This window comes from Eublepharis macularius, chromosome 7, assembly GCF_028583425.1.
Source record: "Eublepharis macularius isolate TG4126 chromosome 7, MPM_Emac_v1.0, whole genome shotgun sequence".
Classification (NCBI taxonomy): Eukaryota; Metazoa; Chordata; class Lepidosauria; order Squamata; family Eublepharidae; genus Eublepharis; species Eublepharis macularius.
In genome coordinates, this window is record NC_072796.1 from 67,008,329 (window position 1) to 67,028,278 (window position 19,950).

Here is a 19,950-nt window from a genome sequence, read left to right on the forward strand (position 1 = left end):
TCAGCCAGTAATAGCAGGTTGGAGTCATCGCGCAGGAGCATCCCCCTCAGCTGAGGTGGGTGGCAGCAGCAAAGACGCAGGGAGGCGGCACGCTTCCCTGCTTGCTGCCATGCCGCCTGGGCACCAGCCGAGCCGAGGCAGGCGGCAGTGGCGAAGGGGCGGAGAAGTGAGCAGGGACGTGGCCCACTTCCAGATCGGGGGAGTTGTCGGGGGCCAGCACAGCGCCTCCTTCACAGTTCGGCACTCAAGGCGGCTGCCAGCACTGCCTCCATGGACATGCCAGGCCTGGGTAGGTAATTGCCTTATGTTGCTGTTGTGCTCCCTGTGTCCTCTACTTAGAGTGGGGAGGGTTTGACCAGCATGGTATTGTGGTCACAGTAGGGTGCTGGTATATCTGCTAACCCCCTTGCACCCCTGCTGCAGAGTTCATGCTTATTGCTAGCAACTGTTGTGGGAGGCAAGTTTATTGAGGCAATATGCACAGTGGGTATGGGGGGCAGGGTGAAACATCTGTAGCAGCCCCAATATGGGGCAGTGACCTCTGCTCCTCTGCTTACTTCTGAGGGTATGTTGTTCCTTGCACCCCCAGCTGGGGAGCAGAGTCTGCCCTTCAGTATGTCCTAAGGTGAAATATTTGAAAGAGTTCTGAGCAGGGTGGTGTTAGACGTACACAGTATCTGCATTTATTCTCTTCTTTGGCTGTTTGTACTCAGTGCCCATGTGTGTGCCTTTTCCTTGGGGTTAGCATCACCACAGTCTCCCCATGTGTGCCCAAAGTTTGCATGAGGCCACATTGATAATGGCCTGTTGCCATCTACCCTGTTGTCTGTACTATGGGTATCCTGGCTGGGGTTTATGCAGGTTTTGGGAAAGCCATGATTGGCTGTTTTGTAGGGCTGGGATTGGCCACAAGCTTAATCAATATTCTAAGCTGTACTGGTATTTTGGAACAGGCTGGGAAGGTGGCATTTGGTGTCCCCCTCTTCACATGGGCCTCTTCAGGATGTTTTTGAGATTTGTAGGGTTTGGGGTAGTGTAACATAGTGGCAAGTGTTCGAGTGCTGTAGGGGCTTAGTCATTTTCTCACCATGACACACCTGTGATGCTGCCCATTTCTGTGCCAGTATAGGAGTTACACTTTACTTGCCATCAGCTGACAACAGAATAGACATCCTAAGCCCTTTTTGATCCAGGGCCTATGTTGGGGCTGTCAGTTTCTGAATTTGTACATTAGTTAGGCAAAGTGCGATAGATCATGAAAAGAAACTTCCTAGTTAGACATTACAGTAGTATTCTTGGGCAGAGTTATTCCCTTCTAAGTCTGTTGAAGTCAATACACTTACGAGAATGGCACTATTAGCCAAACAACTAAACTGCCCTATGTAATTAGTATATTCTTTTGAGCTTTCTTTATGTTGTAAATTTATATTTTGTTGAGTATTTGCATTCTGTTAACAATACAGTATAATCTCTTTGCTCTTATTCCACTCCTGCAGTGACATAATCATTAATATCATCATTAATAAAGTTCTGTGTTTAAATTTGGATTCATTGTATTGTTCAAAAACAGAACTATTAACAGATTAAGGGGAAAAGATGAAAAGGAGAAACAATTTTTGATCCCTTGAACTCCCTTCTATTTCTCCCCCTTTCTTATGTTTTATTCCTTTCCCATTATAGTCTGTCTGTCTTAGATTGTAAACCTGGGCAGGGCTCCTTCTCTTGCTTTTAAATAGCAGCTTCATGTTTTGAAGTTCTTTAGAAGTAATTCTAAAATATAAGTAATCAACATGTCTAATTCTCAACATGGCCAAATCTGTGGATACTTAAAATTCACAGACAGGAGCCATGAACAAACTAAATAGATCTTTCTACAAACTTGAAAAATGCCCAGGTTTGCAGGAAAATCTGAAATCTAAAAAAGAAAATATATGTTGTGGGTTAAAAACATCCAAAAATAATAGAAACAGCACCTGTACCGTTAAGAAATGAATGCCCTCAATGACCATTGCTAGGCAACCACTACCATATTGCCAACCTTCAAGCCTTTGTGTCTGTCAGTAAAAGTCTGGGAAGGGCTCCTGTCTCTTGAATTTCTAGGACTGGTTTCTAGGGCTGTTTTGGCCTTTAGAGGCTACGGCCAGCAGCAACCACTGGGTAACTTGCTACCACCCAGCGTTTATGACTCATCTAGGACTGATCTAGGATCAGCCACCCCACAAAAGCCAGTTTGGTGTAATGGTACAATCCAGCACACAGTACAGATACAGGCGAAAATGAGGTGCTCCTCACAAATCTTTGCAGCTGGATCTTGGTCAGCAAGTTGACCATAGTTATCCTAGGTAGAGGCTGCAGGGGCAGAGAAGGTGGGAAAGGTGAAGGCAGGCGGTAGATTGGTAGGTTAGCTGGTAAAGTAGGCTAGCTGGTAAGGAGATAGGAAAGTAGAAAAAGGGGGAAAGCTATGGGGTCTTTCAGGGAAGGGAAAGAGTAAATAGTGGGGAAAGGGGATATATAAGTCCTTGTGGGTCCCCCCCCCCTTGTTGTTTTATAATGAAGCTGGAAAGTGAATTGGTCAAGAGATATGTACGTGTTTTCTGCATAATGTCACTCGTGACTGATTGTCCTTCTGGACTCATTTTTGTAATAGCTTTTCCCTCCATTTTTAGTACAAAAGTGTGTATGTATATGTGAAATATATATTTGGACCCTGACAACTAAGAATAATGTTTTATGCACCCGAAAAAGGGGGCCCTGTCATCAAAAACTTATGTAAAAATAGATTAACAAATCTTTAAGGTGCTGTGAGATCTTTTGTTTTGGTTACAACAGACTAAAATGCCAATTGTTTGACATTTCACTATTTTATAGTAGTTTCTGTACAATTGTTAATATTTTTTCCTCTACAGGTGTTGTATTACAGTGGAAAATACTTCTGACTCTTTTAGCATTGTTAAATCAGAAAATCAAAAACACTTAGAACTAATAGTGTAATTTGTCTTGTTGTAGCACAGAAATATAGTAAGAATAAATATTTACACCATTCTCTGAAGATGAGAGATTATGAAGATCTAAGGTGTGACTGTAAATGTAGTTTGTATATTGATAGGTTGGAAATAAATTCAAAACCTAACATTAACAATGTTGGCACTCTCAGAATTTGACTCAGGAGGCACAGGGCCTTCTCAGTAATAAGCAGGTCCACTCTGTTTGACAAGGTGGTTTAAAATTACTTTATTCCAGCAGCATTTGAAATGGATTTTTTTAAGAAGCCCATTAACCATATTACTGGTATTACTAGAGTTCTTTTGACATGTTCAATACGTGCTGTTTTACTAATTGGAGAATCGGTTTTAATAGTTTTACCTGTTACTTTTAGTGATTGGTTTTTATGCATGTTTTGCTATGTTCATTTCCCAGTATCTGATAGAGTAAAAAAACACTCACAGAGCAATCCTAAGCAGAGTTACACCAGTCTAAGCCCATTGAAATCAATGGGCTTAGACTGGTGTAACTTTGCTTAGGATTGCACTGTCAGTGTAGTGCCAGAAAGCCCTAATCCTACCTCAGAGATCCCATTGTGATGTGTACAGTATAAGCAAGTTACAAAGTCAATTGTTATCAACACAGTAGAGAAACTGTAAAATAAGAGAGCATGTAGCAACCACTGGAGTATTAACCTTTTAGAGAAGAGGTTAGATAGGAGAATGACTGACTCTTCTTCCTAGTGTGTAATATAAACAGAAGGAAGCAATGAAGGATGCTTCCTCTGGCTTTCTGCAAATACTGTTGTTGTAAGAAGAATGTGTTGGTCTTTGCAAGATTGAATCTTCCACTGAAGGCAGGGGAAGTAACAGTACAGCTTCTGTTACCATGGCAGAAGAGCATACCATTGATGGCAGACCACTAATGAAGGCAGAGTCGTTTGTGCTTTTGGAGACAGCGGGTACTTTCAAGTCTATCTTAATTGTCTGTGACTGAACTTTGAAAATGCTTAAAACCATATATAGAATTATTGGTAATGAAGCTTAATAGAATCACTGTTGACATGATGCAACAAATCAGAAAATAAAATAGTAGTTTCTATTTTTATTTGTGCTGTTCTTGAAGGCTCAGGCTAGATTAGAATCTACTTAAAACTAGCAAGCAAAGTGAGCTCAGAGGTACAGTCCACCATCTAGATTATACTGTACTGTGTGCTGGATTGTACCAATAGATTGCAGTGCTGAAGGATCATGCATAAGTAATCGGTGCATGCATTTAAAGTTTTTCATAGAATTATCTCTAACATTAGCTCCCAGCTGGTGTATTCAAGAGAACTAAGAAACTGTTAAAGTACAAGTAAGATGGTTGGTAGTGCCTGCCAGAAAAATCATTGCAGAAAGCGTTGTGTGCTTGTGTGTCACTATATATAAAGTGTTACAAGAACAATATCACTTGCAAACATTATTACTATTTAAACTAAAACTATTAATACCATTGTAATGCTGATAATTAATAACCAGTTAAAGCAGACAGTTTCTTATGAAAGATATTGGGGTTGCTGTGACTTTATATGTGGGTTCCATCTTTCTCTGGAGTAGCTCCCAAAAATGATGTTTTCTGCACATTCAACTTGTTCCTTACTTTCTTAGCAGTCAATCCCCAAGCACTGGAATTAGACTGAATGTGGCTCTTCCAGACATCTGTCCTCCCTTCGCAATTTTACAGTTGCAGAGTCAGTTTATTTTTGTTCTGCACGTTCCTTAAATAATCAGGATTTTCAAATGAGGGCACTTTTGTTATCAGTGGCATCATCAGTGATGTCACAACACCCCCTCCTTTTATATTTATGCATAGGCTTATAATTTTATATCGATATAAGGGCTGATTTTTTTACAAAAGATAAAAAAATGAACAAACAGGAAGTTTTTGCATGGGAAAGCCTAAAAGGGAGCAGCTCCACCACCCATACCTAAGTCCTCTCTTTGGAAGTCCAAACCGGAGAGCCCCACCTGGGCTGACCCTGAGCTAGGAGATGGAGGCTGGAACCAGCCAAGCAAATCTACTTCTGTTGGGATGGCGGCTGGAACCGTGGTGTCTATGTTCTTTTCAAACCGCACTGTTTTTTCTGGCAGCAGAAGTGGCCACTACCCCCTTCCGGGGGCCCCAATGCTTCTGCATTTTTTTTAAAAAAAATCATTATTTTCATAGCATTATATCAACCAACTGTTGTAACAATACATGCAGCAGATTTTAATTTTTAAAAAGTAAGTCTCTAGTCCTTCCTTTGTAGAGATATAAAGAAAAAGGCATATCTCCATGATGAAATGGGCTAGAGACCTTTTTTTTTTTAAAGGAAAGCTGGGAAATCAGAGAATCTGCTGTATATATTGTATCATCAACAGTAGGTGGATACAAGGCTGTGAAAACAACAATTTTTAATAAAGCAAACAAAACCAGGAGAAGAGGGGAAGGTAGGTGAGCAGTGTGGAGTGAGTGGTTCAATGATGATGAATGCTCAATCGTCAAAAAATGGGTTGGAGGTTGGTGGGAAGGATTAGGCAGGTCAACTAACATTGGAAAAAAATATTACACACGAGGAGCAAATTGACTCAGAATCTGCTTCCAGAAAAAGATTGGTGTAAAAGTGGTCTCAAAAGAACTGGGAAAAATTGGGGGAGGGGAGCAAAAAAACCTGTAGCAAAAACTAAAGGCAAAAAAATGTGTTTGGAAATCAGGTGATAAATCAAATCAGCATGGGGCCAAAACTGATGGGAAAAACCCATCCAAAGAACTCCAGTATCACTCTGCTCTTATGCTCAGCCTACTTCATAGTTGGTAACGTCAAAATGATGCTCAGTACATTAGATATTTCAGTGGGAGATATAAAGGAAACAGGATTTCGTTTAGAACTGAGATAACCAAAGCTTCTGTATGTGCTGCAGTGAGGACTACAGAATTGGAACTATTTGCTCATCTAAAAATAGAGTACTCTTTTACTTTGTTTCTTTAAAAGAAGATAGTCAAGCATAATAGACATACCATGAAAAACAGATATTGAGCTTATGACTTTTACATGTTATGTACCATGATACCCTGATCTGAATTGTCTACATAAAATGGCAATAGTCTATAAAGACAACAGCATTGAAGCTTTATAACTAATATGAGGTGATTTTAAATCCCTAGAAAGACTCATGTAGCCAAAGGGCTCACCTGTGTAACTTTCCATGAGTAATTGATAAATGAAAAATCTGCAATGTGCACCTGAATAGTACTGCTTCTTCAGTTCTGAAAACATGCAAGATTTGTGTCTCTATTACATGGCTCTATTAAGATGCTGCATGATGGCGTGAACCTGGCTTATTGTCATGCTTGCGTGCCCCCTCCCCTCATGCACAGAACAGGACTCTCTGGCTTCAGAAGTCTTTAATTATAATATGTGTGGTTGCACTTGGGTGAAATGTAGTTGGTTTCTTCCACACAAGCTAGGTTTCTAAACTAAGGAATTCTGGTTTGAGGAGATGAAACAATCTCGTTTATCTAGCACCAGTATTCAGTATTCACAACAAATTGGTGCTAGATTCCTGGTTTCAGTGGTCTTCACTTAAATTCTATACGTGAGGACAGGAGAAATGAAGTGCATGAGCATGACGACAAACCTTTGCTCAAAATATCTGAATACAGCCTGAGAGTAATTTTGCTGTTTAAGTAATAACAGCAGTCTGCTTATATGCCTCAGCCTTTTGACTTACCCAGGGCTGGTTTGTGGGCTGCAGAGGGTGGCGCACAGGGCCGGGGCTTTTGCTGCACTTTCCAGGTTCAGGTGGCTTCCAGAGGCCCTGCATAACTATGGGGGAGCCAGTCAGTTTAAACTGCCCAGCCAGCCAATTGGAAGCAGGTTGGCTGGGCCTGGGGGGGGGGGGGAGGTCTTGGCCAGTGGACCTGAGCTGAGTGTCATTTAGTCAGGTTCACTAGGCAGGCATACAAGGAGGGGCTGCCCATGTGCAGTCGTTGGGCAGCATCCCACCCAGCCTGCCCTCAGTTTTGGTGGGAGACCCTTGCCTTGTATGGGGAATGGCATGAACAAGTGTGTTCTTGGTTACTGTTTGTATTTTGTCACAACTTTGGGGTAGCGGTTTGGGCATTGGGCATGGATCCTTTGGGGGAAAACAAGACCTGTGTGCACTGTTTCCCCATAGCTTGGGATCTTGGGGGCAATGCAGGACAGGGACAAGCGCAGCTCAGGGGCTGTCAGGGCATGCTTGCTCCCAAGTGACAGGGGAACCATACAGAGGCATACACCCAGATGAAATCCCACTTACTGTCACCCCATGGTGCCTCCCCTTACCTGGCAGACTAAGAATGTGAGGGGGTCATCTGCTAGCAGGCAGGTCAGCCAGTCTTGGGTCTGTGCCCTATGCAGCACCAAGGCTCCTGTGAGCTGTAAGCAATAAAGTTGTGATCTTTCAAACTCTAGCTGTGGTCTCCGTGTCTTCATATCCCCTGCCCTTGCCTTCACCCCTTGAGCTGGCCCTGCAAACCACTCTTCTAGACAGATTAGTGTCCAACTCAAAGCGGGGAACAACGTCAGTATTTCACCCAAAATGAATATATAAAAATTAGGTTTTTTGTTTTTTTTAAAAAATTAGCTGTAATTTCTAGTCAAAAAACAAAGTGAAATCTGAACTTCATGCATCTCTTAAAACTGAATTTATGATCTACTTATGAAAGTCTGGTTTTCTTTACAAAGAGAGAGCTATGAGGAAGTGGCTTGGTCTGTCATATGGCACAACAGTTCATGTAACTATAGTTTGATACTGGGGCCAGCAGCTGGCTCATAACCATCTGGCAAGTGTCCATCTAGGTGACTTTTTACTCGTATTTTGTACCCAGCATCTTTGCAGCTGGCTCTGTTCTCTAATTATAACTATCAAAGAACATAGACGTTTACCTTCTATTTCATAAACAACCGTGATTTCCCCAGTAATCAGGTTTTGTTTCTGATTGGGATTTACCTTTTTGCATGGTGAGAGTGGGATAGAACAGGAAAGGGCAGTTATATAAAGGAAAGCACAGGGAAGAAGAAACACCTTCTGTTGAGTCTAACCAGCACCTACAAAGCACCTATCATCGCTGCAAGTAGTAAATGTGTTCCTGTTTGTGATAAGGAACAGTATCTGTAAACAAGCATATTGTATATAATTTTCAAAAATATTTAAGAGATGTATGTTCCCTTTTGAAGTTATATAAAGGACTTACATTTTATAGTAATAGCAAATCATTAGTATGCAGTTTTATTTAGGCAGTATCTAAATATCAGTTATTTAAACAGCATTGACATATATCATTCTACCATGATTTCCCCACTTCAGGTGTTTGTAAACTGTTGGCTAGAGATGGAAATACTCTGTGATTTGTTTTTCCTTGATCAGTTCTTTGATGTCTTATATTTGAGGCGGTCAGTCATGATGTCAAACTCTTAAGTGGTACTGCCACCAAGTTTGTTGCCTGATATTTTTGTTCTCATTTGTTTCATGGTGTAACGAAGCTATAGCAACAAATGGAAAAGTGTGTATAGAATGTGACAGAGTTTTATAGCTACTAGAAAAAGGCTACATGCTTACAAGGAAGGAATGACTGGCTGCCACTTGAGCAAATAAAAGCATAGGGATGAGGGGAATGGCTGGAACGCCACCACCCTGAATCTTTGTTTTAACTTGAAAGCCACCGTTGGCCATGATGCTTTATGGAGGCAAAGTGATGTTACTCTGTTCTCTGGCGTCTTTATGCTGAAAGCCATTATATACTTGTTTTGGAAATGCTAGTGTAGCCCTTTCAGTAACCACAGGTTTGGGTCCTAACAATTTGATGCTAACTCTTAGGAATTCTAAATATTTTCATGACCCATGAAATATTAGTCCTGCTGGATGCTGGTAACTTCTTGCATATTCAGCCATAGGAAAATGTAAATTGATAACTTTAGAACTCTTTATACTGTTTTTTTTCTGTTTTCTGTTTGAACCAGTATAATACAGTATTTTAAAAAGTTTTATAGAAAGTTCAGACAACTTTTTTGTCACTTGCTTTAATAAGCATAGTGTGTAAAGGCCTTCCCAATTTGTGATGGGGGAAAAAGTCAGGGTTAACTAACATTCATGCATTTGTATGTTATTAGTGTTTAACTGAGATTCTCTGTGAAAGGAGGATGGATACATGTGCAAACAGGGCAACAAACTGGGCTTCTGCACAGGTTTGATTAAAGTAATGCCTGAATGTAGTTGGTGTATTTATTTGCTGAGACTAAAAGGTGTAACTCAGTTGAGTGAAGTACAACTAGAAAGTTGCTAGTAACTTGGAGTCTGCACAAGTGTCTTTTCTGTAATTGTTTGGTAAACTGCTAGATCATGGGAAATTAGAGAACTGTATACAAGTGAGCGCTGCTTTCAAGGACAATTACAGAGAGTTGCTTTAAAAAAGTGAAGCATTGTAAAGGAAAATGAGGTTTTAATATTTGCATAGTCTTGCCTTTCATAGCAGTAGACATCCTTTTTGTGATAAATATCATATTGTGACTATTAAGGAATATTTCTGATGTCTCTGATAGTTGGTGTGGATGACTACAGCTCAGAGTCTGATGTGATTATTATACCTTCAGCCGTGGACTTTGTCTCACAAGATGAAATGTTGACGCCTCTAGGAAGATTGGACAAGTACGCCGCAAGTGAGAACATTTTTAATAGGTATGATGTTTAAGCCTATTGAACTGAATGCATATTTTGTAAGATATGATTTTAACATGTATTTAATTCATGTGTGCAAGACAATACTAGTAGCTCCTTTTTCAAAGGGCAGTTATGAATTAAATATATACTATTCCTTTACTATTTGAGATCTCTGCCCTTTAAGGGCTACTTTGTACTTTTTAAAAAAGAATATACATACATATTTCAAATGCATGCTGTGTTCACACTAAAAAGTCATGTTTGAAGAGGCTAAATGCTTCTTTGAACTACGTGTTTGCTTTGGGCATGCACAATTATAGATTGGCAGCTACATCAAATGTATTTTTAGTGGGTACTCAAAGCAGGACTATAACATGTACCCATTTTCAAAGGTGAGTCCATCATATGATATCAGAATAAATATACATTACAAAAACCATCTTGGTCATTGAATTCCATGGCAGAGGGTTTTTGCCGTTGTTGTTTTTTTAATAGTGATCATATGGCACAGCACAGGATTTGATGTAATCTCAGTGAGTCTCTTCAGTAGTTCAAAATGGTTCACTTCAGTTTTCTAATTCTAGATAAACATCTAATTCTAGATGTTTATGGCAATGTTTATCCTGTGGAAAGGAGGCTAAGTGTCTTGAGAGTAGAAAGTGAGGATCAGAATCTTTAAGTCAGATCCCTCAGCCTAACCTATTTCTTACAGTATTGTTATGATGACAAAATAGGATAACTTCATGTTGTCCACCTGGAACTCTTTGGAAGAGACTCAAGACAGAATTGTGACAAGTCTCTCTCAAATCAATTATCTTGTGGTATAAAAGTAATAGAGCTGTCACAATATTGCAATGTGCTTTATTCCCCCCTGTTCTAGGCAAATGGTGGCTCGAAGTTTGTTGGATACTTTAAAAGAAGTGAGTGAGGATGAGAGAGATTGTATTGCTGTACTGGAAAGAGTCAGCAGGCTAGCAGATGATTCCGGTATGTAGTATGAAAAATCATTATGGGCTAAAAAGAAAGCTAGGACATTTAGTTGGTTGGTAGTGGAGAGACAAATGAAAGTAGGCTATTATACAGAGGTATCTGTCACCTGTTCTTCTCTGAGCATGTTTTTCTGTCTCTTTGGTAGTTCTTTAACAAGTATTCTTGTTGAATTGTGTGGACGTTTTTCTACGAAGTCCAAAGAGAGATGGACTGTCCACTCCCACAGACCACTAGGTCACTTAGAAGACACAAGGGAGGGAAGGAATTGGTCTTAACCCAGAATAATGGCAGATCAAGTCAAAATTTTTGAGTAGCCATCTATAAGATTTTTTTTAAAAAAAATCTGTATTAGCATTTGGTCCGATAGCACATAGTTACATGCATATCTGCATCTCGTGGACAATTTACCCTTAGCCTTAATGTTGTAGATATCTATCACCACTATTAATTCTTTTTTTTTTGAAATTTTTTTATTGGATTAGAAATCTCTATAATATCTATTACAATCAATTCCCTTTAAATATTCCAGTTCTAACCCCCTCCCTTCCCCCCCCTTTTGTTGACTTCCAACAGTTTTCCAACCCCTTATCCGTTTTTTCCCCTTACTCATTTCAAACTTACTTTATTCTATTTAACATATACTTTCACTCTCTTCTAAGCTTCTATTATAACACAGTGCTATCTCTATTCCCTTTCCCACTTAACTTATCGACTAAATGTTACATTCCTGGCATATATTCTTTAATAATAACAGTCATTTGTCTACTTTTGTACTCCATATTCTATCTTATTTCTTATCTCGTCAATATGGGGCAAACAATTTGTCCCTTATTCTGCATAACCTTAAGTACTTCTATAAGCATTGTATACATTCACTGTAAGTCAATCAATTTAACTCATACTCTATATATTGCTCTTTACTTCCTTCTATCTTATATTCATTCTATCTTAGTTATATAATTTCTCCATTATACAATTATCTGCCAGAAATAAAATTAGTTAATTTCTATCCTTATAATTCTTATAGTAACACCTCTATTACTTAGTACTATGTATAGTAGTCAAATAAAATATTTGCTTAGAATTTCTCATTTAACTCTCCTCCCCTCAGTAAAGTCACTTCCCTCTTCTTTTGTTGTATTTCAGTAATTTTCAAACTGCTACAGTTCTCCTCCCACCTCCCATTTTTTCACCAAATATTGCTTCAACTTTTCCCAATCCATGTTGAACTGTCCTGGATCAAGGTCTCTCAGTTTCCTTGTCATTTTGTCCATTTCCGCCATGTACAGCAATTTGTAAATCCAGTCCTCGATAGTTGGCACTTCTTTTACTTTCCACTTTTGCGCATACAAAAGTCTAGCCGCTGCTGTCATGTAAAATAACAATGTCCTGTATTGTGCCGGAATATCCTCCATTCCCAAGTTCAGTAGCAGGAGTTCTGGGTTCTTATTAACTTGAAATTGTAAAATCTCACTTATCACTCTTATTATTTCCCCCCAGTACTGCCTAGCTACCTCACAAGTCCACCACATGTGGTACAGCGATCCTTCATGCTTTTTACATTTCCAGCATTTATTAGACATGTTCAAATTCCCTAACGCAATTTTCTTTGGTGTCAAATACCAACGATAAATCATTTTATAAACGTTCTCTTTAATGTTAGTGCATGTCGTGATCTTCAATGTATTCTTCCACAAGTATTCCCACGCCTTCATTGTTATTTCTTTATTAAAGTTTATAGCCCACTTCACCATTTGCACTTTAACTGTCTCATCTTCTGTGTACCATTTTAGCAACACTTTATAAGTCTTAGAGATTTCCTTTTTATCCTCTTGTAAAATTACCTCCTCTAATTCCGAATTCTCCATTCTTACCCCTCCTTTCACACAGTCCGAGTTATAGAGATCTCTAATCTGTCTATATTGAAACCAATCATAGCTTGGAGACAACTCGTCTTGCGTCTTTATTCTTAGTTTGGAAAATTCTATTCGTGTTATCTCCTTATATGTTAAACACTGTTGTTCATTATCGACAGTTCTCGGATCTATTACTTCATAAGGAACCACCCAGGAGGGAATTCCTTTCTGTAGGTAATCTCTATACTTCTTCCAAATTGTGAAGAGGCTTCTCCGAATGTAATGGTGTAAAACCATAGAGTCTGCTTTTACTTTGTCATACCACAGATATGCATGCCATCCAAATATTTTTTTATATCCTTCTAAGGCCAGTAGTTTGTGGTTTTTGAGCGTCATCCAGTCTTTCAGGCACACCAAACAGATTGCATCGTAGTAGAGTCTTAGATTGGGCAGTTGCATTCCCCCTCTCTCTTTTGCGTCTTGTAATACTTTCATTTTCACTCAAGGCTTCTTGCCTGCCCAAACAAAGTCCGATATTTTCCTCTGCCATTTTTCAAAATGCTTAGAGTCCCGAATAATTGGTATTGTTTGTAACAAAAACATCACTCTTAGCAGCACATTCATCTTAACTACTGCAATTCTTCCCAACCATGACAAATTCAATCTATTCCATTTAATCAAATCTTGCTCTATCTGAGTCCACAGTTTCTCATAATTATTCTTGAATAGATCTATATTCTTTGCAGTCAGTTCAATTCCCAAATATTTCACCTTACTTGTTACTTCACAATCTGTTATTTCCGTTAATAACTGTTGTTTTTGTTTGGTCATGTTTTTGCATAATATCTTGGACTTCTTTTTATTTACATAGAATCCTGCCAAATCTCCAAATTCCTTGATTTTCTCTATTACCTTTGGCATATTCTCAATTGGATCTTCCACAATTAACATTATGTCGTCCGCAAATGCTCTGACCTTGTAGGAAAAGTCTTTTATTTTTATTCCACGGATTGCATTATCTTCTCGAATCTGTATCATCAATATTTCCAAAACCAAAATAAACAACAGTGGAGACAACGGGCAACCTTGTCTTGTACCTTTACCTATAGTCAGTTTCTTAGTCACCTCATCATTCACCACAATTGCTGCACTCTGGTCTCTGTAGATTTCTTTCACTGCTCTTATGAATCTTTCCCCCATTTGTAGCTGTTCCATAGTGGCAAACATAAAATCCCAGTTCAAATTGTCAAATGCTTTTTCAGCGTCCACAAAGAAGAAACCAACCTCCTTATCACAACGCTTGTCATAGTATTCAGTAGCATTTATAACTCTCCTTAAATTGTCTTTAATTTGTCTGTTTGGTAAAAAAACCAGCTTGTTCCTCCTCAATAACTTCGGAAAGCCATCCCTTTACTCTTTCTGCCGATATCTTCGCAAAGATTTTATAGTCATTATTAAGTAGTGAAATAGGTCTGTAATTTTTAACATTAGTCAAATCTTGTCCTTCTTTGGGGATCAATGATATATTAGCTTCACTCCAAGTGTCAGGAATCCTTTGATCCCTCAAGACACCATTGATGACTTCTTTTAGGAATGGCACCAGTTCATTGACCATTACCTTGTAAAATTTGGCTGTAAGTCCATCAGGTCCTGGCGCCTTTCCCAGATTTGTTGACTGTATTGCCTTCCTTATCTCTTCCTCCGTTACTTCACTGTTCAGTTTATCTCTCCATCTTTCCGAAATTACTGGGAGCTTCATTTTCCCCAAATACGTCGCTATTGAGTCTTTATTCACTTCTTTTTTATTGTACAGTTTAGCATAAAATTTGTAAAAGGCTCTGCTAATAGCTGTCTGTTCCAGATATACTTTATTGTCCTCACATATTTTATTTATTGTCTTCTTCTCCTTTCTCTTCTTCAATTGCCACGCCAAATATTTCCCAGGTTTATTTGCACCTTCAAACGACTTTTGGTTCATTCTCTTAAGATTCCATTCCAGTTCTTTATTATTCATTGCCGTCAACTGCTCTTGAAGGATTTTAATATCCTGGTATATTTTCTTTAATTGTATTTCTTTGGCTTTTATTTTCTCCATAATCTCCTGTCTCTTCTCCTCTTTTTTTTCCCTAGCTCTTCCATTTAAGTCCATTAGTATACCTCTAATTACTGCCTTATAGGTATCCCATACCTTATTAGTTGGTACTTCTCTATTAATGTTATGTTGTATGAAGAACATCTCCATATTTTCTCCCTCTTGTAACAAGTCCTCATTTATTCTCCATCCTTTCCTTTTGGGTCTTTTTCCAAACTTCCACATAATTGGATTATGATCTGAGCCTACCATGGGCATTATTTCTACGTCCTTAGTCCAAAGCGCTAAGTCTTTTGAGGCCCAGATCATATCAATTCATGATAACGTAGAGTGTCTCGCAGAATAAAACGTATATTGTCTGCCTTTAGGATTCTGTCTTCTCCATACATCTTCCAAAATTTCCTGTTGCATTAATACAAAAAAAGTCTTTGGTAGTAATCCTCTTTTCTTTTGTACAGTTGATGATTTTTTGTCCTGTTCCAAGTTTGTAACTCCATTGAAGTCTCCTGCAAGAATTATCTGGTCGTAAGAAAGTTCATCTAATTGCTTCCTTAAATCCTCAAAGAAGCTTTCTTTTGCTCCATTAGGTGCATAAATTCCAATCACCAACACTCTCTTTAAATTCCATGTACATTCCACTGCTAAAAATCTGGCTTCCACATCTCTCATCACTAATTTTGGCTGTAGCTCCTCTTTTATATACAATGCCACTCCCCTTTTTTTCTTTTTTGAGGCCGCTACAAAGTCATTGCCCAATTTGTTCAATTTAAGATATTTTACATCCTGCTTTCTGATATGAGTCTCTTGCAAACACACAATATCACATTTTTGTTTTAATAGCCAGTGGAAAATACTTTTTCTCTTATTCGGTGAGTTAAGTCCATTTACGTTCCAAGATAACACTTTACACTCCATATTCATAACCTTGTTGTTGGTAAGTCCTTTTCATTGTCCCTCATAAACTTTTCCATTTCTAGTTCCGATCTGATACGCTTTTTCACTCCTGCAAATTCAAAGGACACTCCTTCTGGTAATTCCCATCTGTACCTTATTTTCATGTCCTTCAGAGTCTGGACTAAGGCTTTGTATTTTTTCCGATCTAGCAACACCGATCTGGGTAACTCCTTCATAATAATAACCATCTTGCCATCAACCTCCAATGGTTCTTGAAATTGTTTACTCAAAATCATTTCTCTTATATTTCTAGTCGTAAATTGCACAATCATGTCTCTTGGTAATTTCCTTTGGGTTGCAATTCTTGAATTTATTCGATACACCACATCTAGAATAGCCACAGTTTCCTCCTCCTCCTTTCCCGGTATTCAGCTAACACCTCAGTAATCTGTTCTTGGGCCGTCTTTCCTTCTACCTCTGGCAAGCCGCGAAACCTCAGCTGCTTCTCCATATGCTTGCTCTCCGCAACCGCCATTCTTCCCCTCATCACCCTCATCTCTGTTCGTTGCATGTCTGCAAGGTTCTCCACCGCATTTTCCAATACATTGACTCTTTGATGTGTCGCCTGCAGGTCATTTTGTATTGTTTCCATTCCCTTCTTCACTTCTGCCAGTTCATTCTTTACTGTCTCTTTAACCTCTTTCACCAGCTCAGGTTTCATATCCTTGAGTTCTTTAATCGCTTCTGAAAGTTTTTTATCCAAGTTCTCTATAGCCGTTTGCCACTCTTTTTTCGACATCGTGGGGCTTGCTTTACCTCGCTCCCACGTGTCTGCTCGCTTCCTTAACTCCGTGGCGCTTGGCTTAGTGTTCTTTTGTTTTAAATGTCCCGGTCTTTTTGCAAAAAAGTTGTTTAAAGAGTCCAAAATGTCGGGCGTCTTTTCTCTATGGTTCCTCTATGGTTTTTGTAATCCAGTATGGCTTACTTTCTCTTCCGCTGAAGCCGCAGCTCTTCCCCTTTCAAAAATGGCGATTCCCTTCTTCCTGTCATCCGGCAAGGGCCGCTCCTCTCCAGCAACTCTATCACTATTACGTACTTCCTGTTTCCCGACTTCCCACAGCAGTTCTCGCGATGGTAAAGCTTTCTCACAGCCTGATATCTCCTTGTGACCACAGGTATGTAAAACAATAGTCCAATTTCTTTAATAACAGCGTTTAACTTAGTCTAATATAGTTCTTGCCGGATCCTCCCCTCCTTCTAATCAATCTGTTGCAGTTTAAAAGTCTACTTTAATGTTTCCTTGCTTTAAGTAATCTGTCCCGTTTCAAGAGATAGTGATCTTTACCTTCTCCAGCGCTTTTCGCGGGTTGTAATCGCTGTTTCAATCTCAGATTCCCATCAATTCTTCTTGTCCCTGTTGAAGCTTGGGCATGTAGGTCCTATGCCAACCGCATTGGCTCCAGAACTGCCGCAGAGATTTTAGCCGCCCTGTCTTCGGGTGGGACCTCAAGGGTCGGGAGAGAGTTCGTTGCGTAGGACCCCCCCTTGCCTGAGATCAACGCGCCCTGAGGTACTTGAGCGTTCTATGCCTGTTCTCCGCCTGAGAACAGTTGGCCGCGGGGGTCTTTTTGCCCCGCCGGCCGTTGAAACGGCAGTCCGGTCAGCTCAGCACTTAGAGCTGCGTTAGACCTTCATGGATCCCAAACCGGAAGTCCTCCACTATTAATTCTTTTGATAGTAAGGGCTTCTATAGATAACATCTAGTAAAATAATCAAAGTAAACTTTTCATACTATGGAAATTAGTACCTAATTGATTCGAAGGTTTTCCAAAATATTACTATCGGACTAATAATTAAACATTTGAAATTGTTGTCCTTTCACATATAACTATTTTTTGTTTTATGCAAAATCAGTTCTACAATGGAGTGAGCTTTCTTGAACTAATATACACTGTGCCACACTCTTAGCTCTGTGTCTTCTTTTCCACAGTAACCCATATTTTAGGACTGCCAACAGATCAATGGCTAGTTTGTTGCAATGCCTTCTCTTAATTGTTTAGTCGGTAAATGTTTAAACTGCTTTAACTCAAAGAGTAAAAGACTCGGTCCTCTTTTTAAAACTGAAATTATTAGTCATTGTGTTTGAAAACTTCTGATAAAGTGATCTTTTTGTTGCAAGATGATTCCTTTTTCACTAGTTATAAGTAATTTATGAGTACCACACTGTGCTAAGAGTTTGGTTGTTGACCAGCATCATTATGATGCATACAAATTAATTTATTTCTGTATTTTAACATTCTAATTGATAGAGCCAACAGTTCGAGCTGAATTGATGGAGCAGGTGCCTCATATTGCTTTGTTTTGTCAAGAAAACAGGCCTTCAATTCCATATGCTTTTTCAAAATATTTATTGCCTATTGTGGTGAGGTACCTTGCAGATCAGAATAACCAGGTGAGAATCACTTAAAATTATTGAATGATACAAATAAGTTAATACAAAACTACTAGAGTGGCCTTTGATGTTCACATTTTCCTGCACTATCTTTAATGTGCAACAATAAAACCTATTTATTGCTGTAGATTAGACCTAGTCAAGATTTTATAGGGTAGTCTTTGTTATATTGATGAACCCTTATTCAATTTTCCTTTCTCCTTTGCTGCTTTTTAAAATTAACACAGGTGAGAAAAACAAGCCAGGCAGCATTACTTGTTCTGTTAGAGCAAGAACTTATTGAACGATATGATGTGGAGACCAAAGTATGCCCAGTTCTTGTAGAGTTGACTGCTCCAGATAGTCATGATGATGTGAAGACAGAGGCTGTGGCCGTAAGTAGCCTTGTTTTAAATATTATTTAATTTATTTAAAACGTTTTGTATGCCACCTTGCCTCCCATATAGGGCCCCCACGTCAGTTAACACCAAGGTATTAAAAACATTAAAACATACATAAAATATTTAATAATTTAGTAAAAACAAAAACAACCAGGGAGGAGGGACAATATGAGTTTACTGGGGATATGCTAAACAAAATAGAAAAGTAGTTGGATAGGTTCACATGGGAAAAGGTCGTCCTTAAGGTATGTTGACCCCAAGCTATATAGGGCTTTTCCAGAACCTTAAGTTGGGCATGGAAACAAATTGGGAGCTATTGTAGAGAGAACAGGAGTGGAGCGTTATGGTTCCTGCAACCCATTCCAGTCAATATTTGGGCAGCAGCATTCTGTACCAACTGTAGTTTCCAAGACAGTCTTTAAGGGGTGTCCCTTGTAGAGTGCATTGCAGTAATCTAAACAAGATGTTACTAAGGCATGCGCCACAATGGCAAAATCTTTCTAACCCAGGAAGGGCCATAGCTGGTGAAAGGCACCCCTGGCCAGTGCTGCTACCTATTTATCCAGCAGAGGGCCCGAGTCCAGCAGCACCTCCAAACTACAAAGTAGGATCAAAACTACCACAAAACAGTGCCTCCCAGTCCCAGTCTGAAAGGAGCCCAAAAGGGTTCCATGATCAATTGTCTCAAAAGCCATTGAGAGGTGCAGGAGAATTTAACAGTGTTGCACACCCTCCTGTCCATCTCTCGGCACAGATCATCCACCAGGGTGAAAGTCTGTTTCAGTCTCATTACCAGGCCTGAAACCAGATTGGAATGGAGCCAAAACAATCCACTCCATTCAGAAATCTTTGAAGTTGGCCAGCCACCACTCATTAATTACCTTGCTCAACACTCCAGAGTAGGTTTTGTCAGGAGTGGATGTACCACAGCCTGCTCTCTCAGGGAGGCATTTACTGAATCACTTTCAGAGACTGGATCCAGACTGAATTTTCCAAAGGCAGTATAGAGTTTTCCTGCCTCCTCCCTTCCACTGAGCTCCATGAAATGTTGCTCCTGGGGAGCCAGGGAGCCAGGGAGCCAGAAGAATGAAATAAAGGGGGTCTGCAGCAAGCAGGAGGAATTGATAGAAATTTTCTGTGTAGTTTGGTTCCAACCCCCTAGTATGCAATAAATACGGATATTTTTATCATGGTGAGCAGGATGAAGAGTTTTTTATCCTCAGATATGTCATAATTATGGGAATAAGATTGTTGTAAATATCAACATAATGTTTGCATTGAGAACATTTATTGGAGTGGAAATGGAAAAGCAACAACAGTGAATGTAGTCCTGCATAATAGGTTGCTTAATTTCAGTTAGGTTCCATAAGGAAGCCTTCTCAAAGGAGTCTTCCCCCGATACAAGATGCTCGGAAGACTTTATTCACTAGAGGACAATGTCTCTCCTAGTAGAATGGAAGTGCGGGATCCAATGTGCTATTTCTTCTGTGTGTGTAAAATGCACTAATAAACAGAATTCTTAGGAGGGAATTATGGGTTGAACTGTTTTAATCAGCAGATTGAGTTAAAAACGGACTGGTTT

The 19,950-nt window shown here is 39.4% G+C and overlaps 1 protein-coding gene across 3 annotated transcripts in view; it reads left to right on the forward strand.

Moving 5' to 3' along the window:
• The window catches only part of PPP4R1 (protein phosphatase 4 regulatory subunit 1), a 76,364-nt gene that overhangs the window by 5,722 nt on the left and 50,692 nt on the right, over nt 1-19,950 (forward strand). For all 3 annotated transcript variants that reach the window (XM_054984635.1, XM_054984636.1, XM_054984637.1), the window contains exons 3-6: nt 9,587-9,722; nt 10,585-10,691; nt 17,846-17,988; nt 18,216-18,362. In XM_054984635.1, the coding sequence (XP_054840610.1) occupies nt 9,587-9,722; nt 10,585-10,691; nt 17,846-17,988; nt 18,216-18,362 (533 nt within the window). The remainder of the gene's footprint in view (nt 1-9,586; nt 9,723-10,584; nt 10,692-17,845; nt 17,989-18,215; nt 18,363-19,950) is intronic.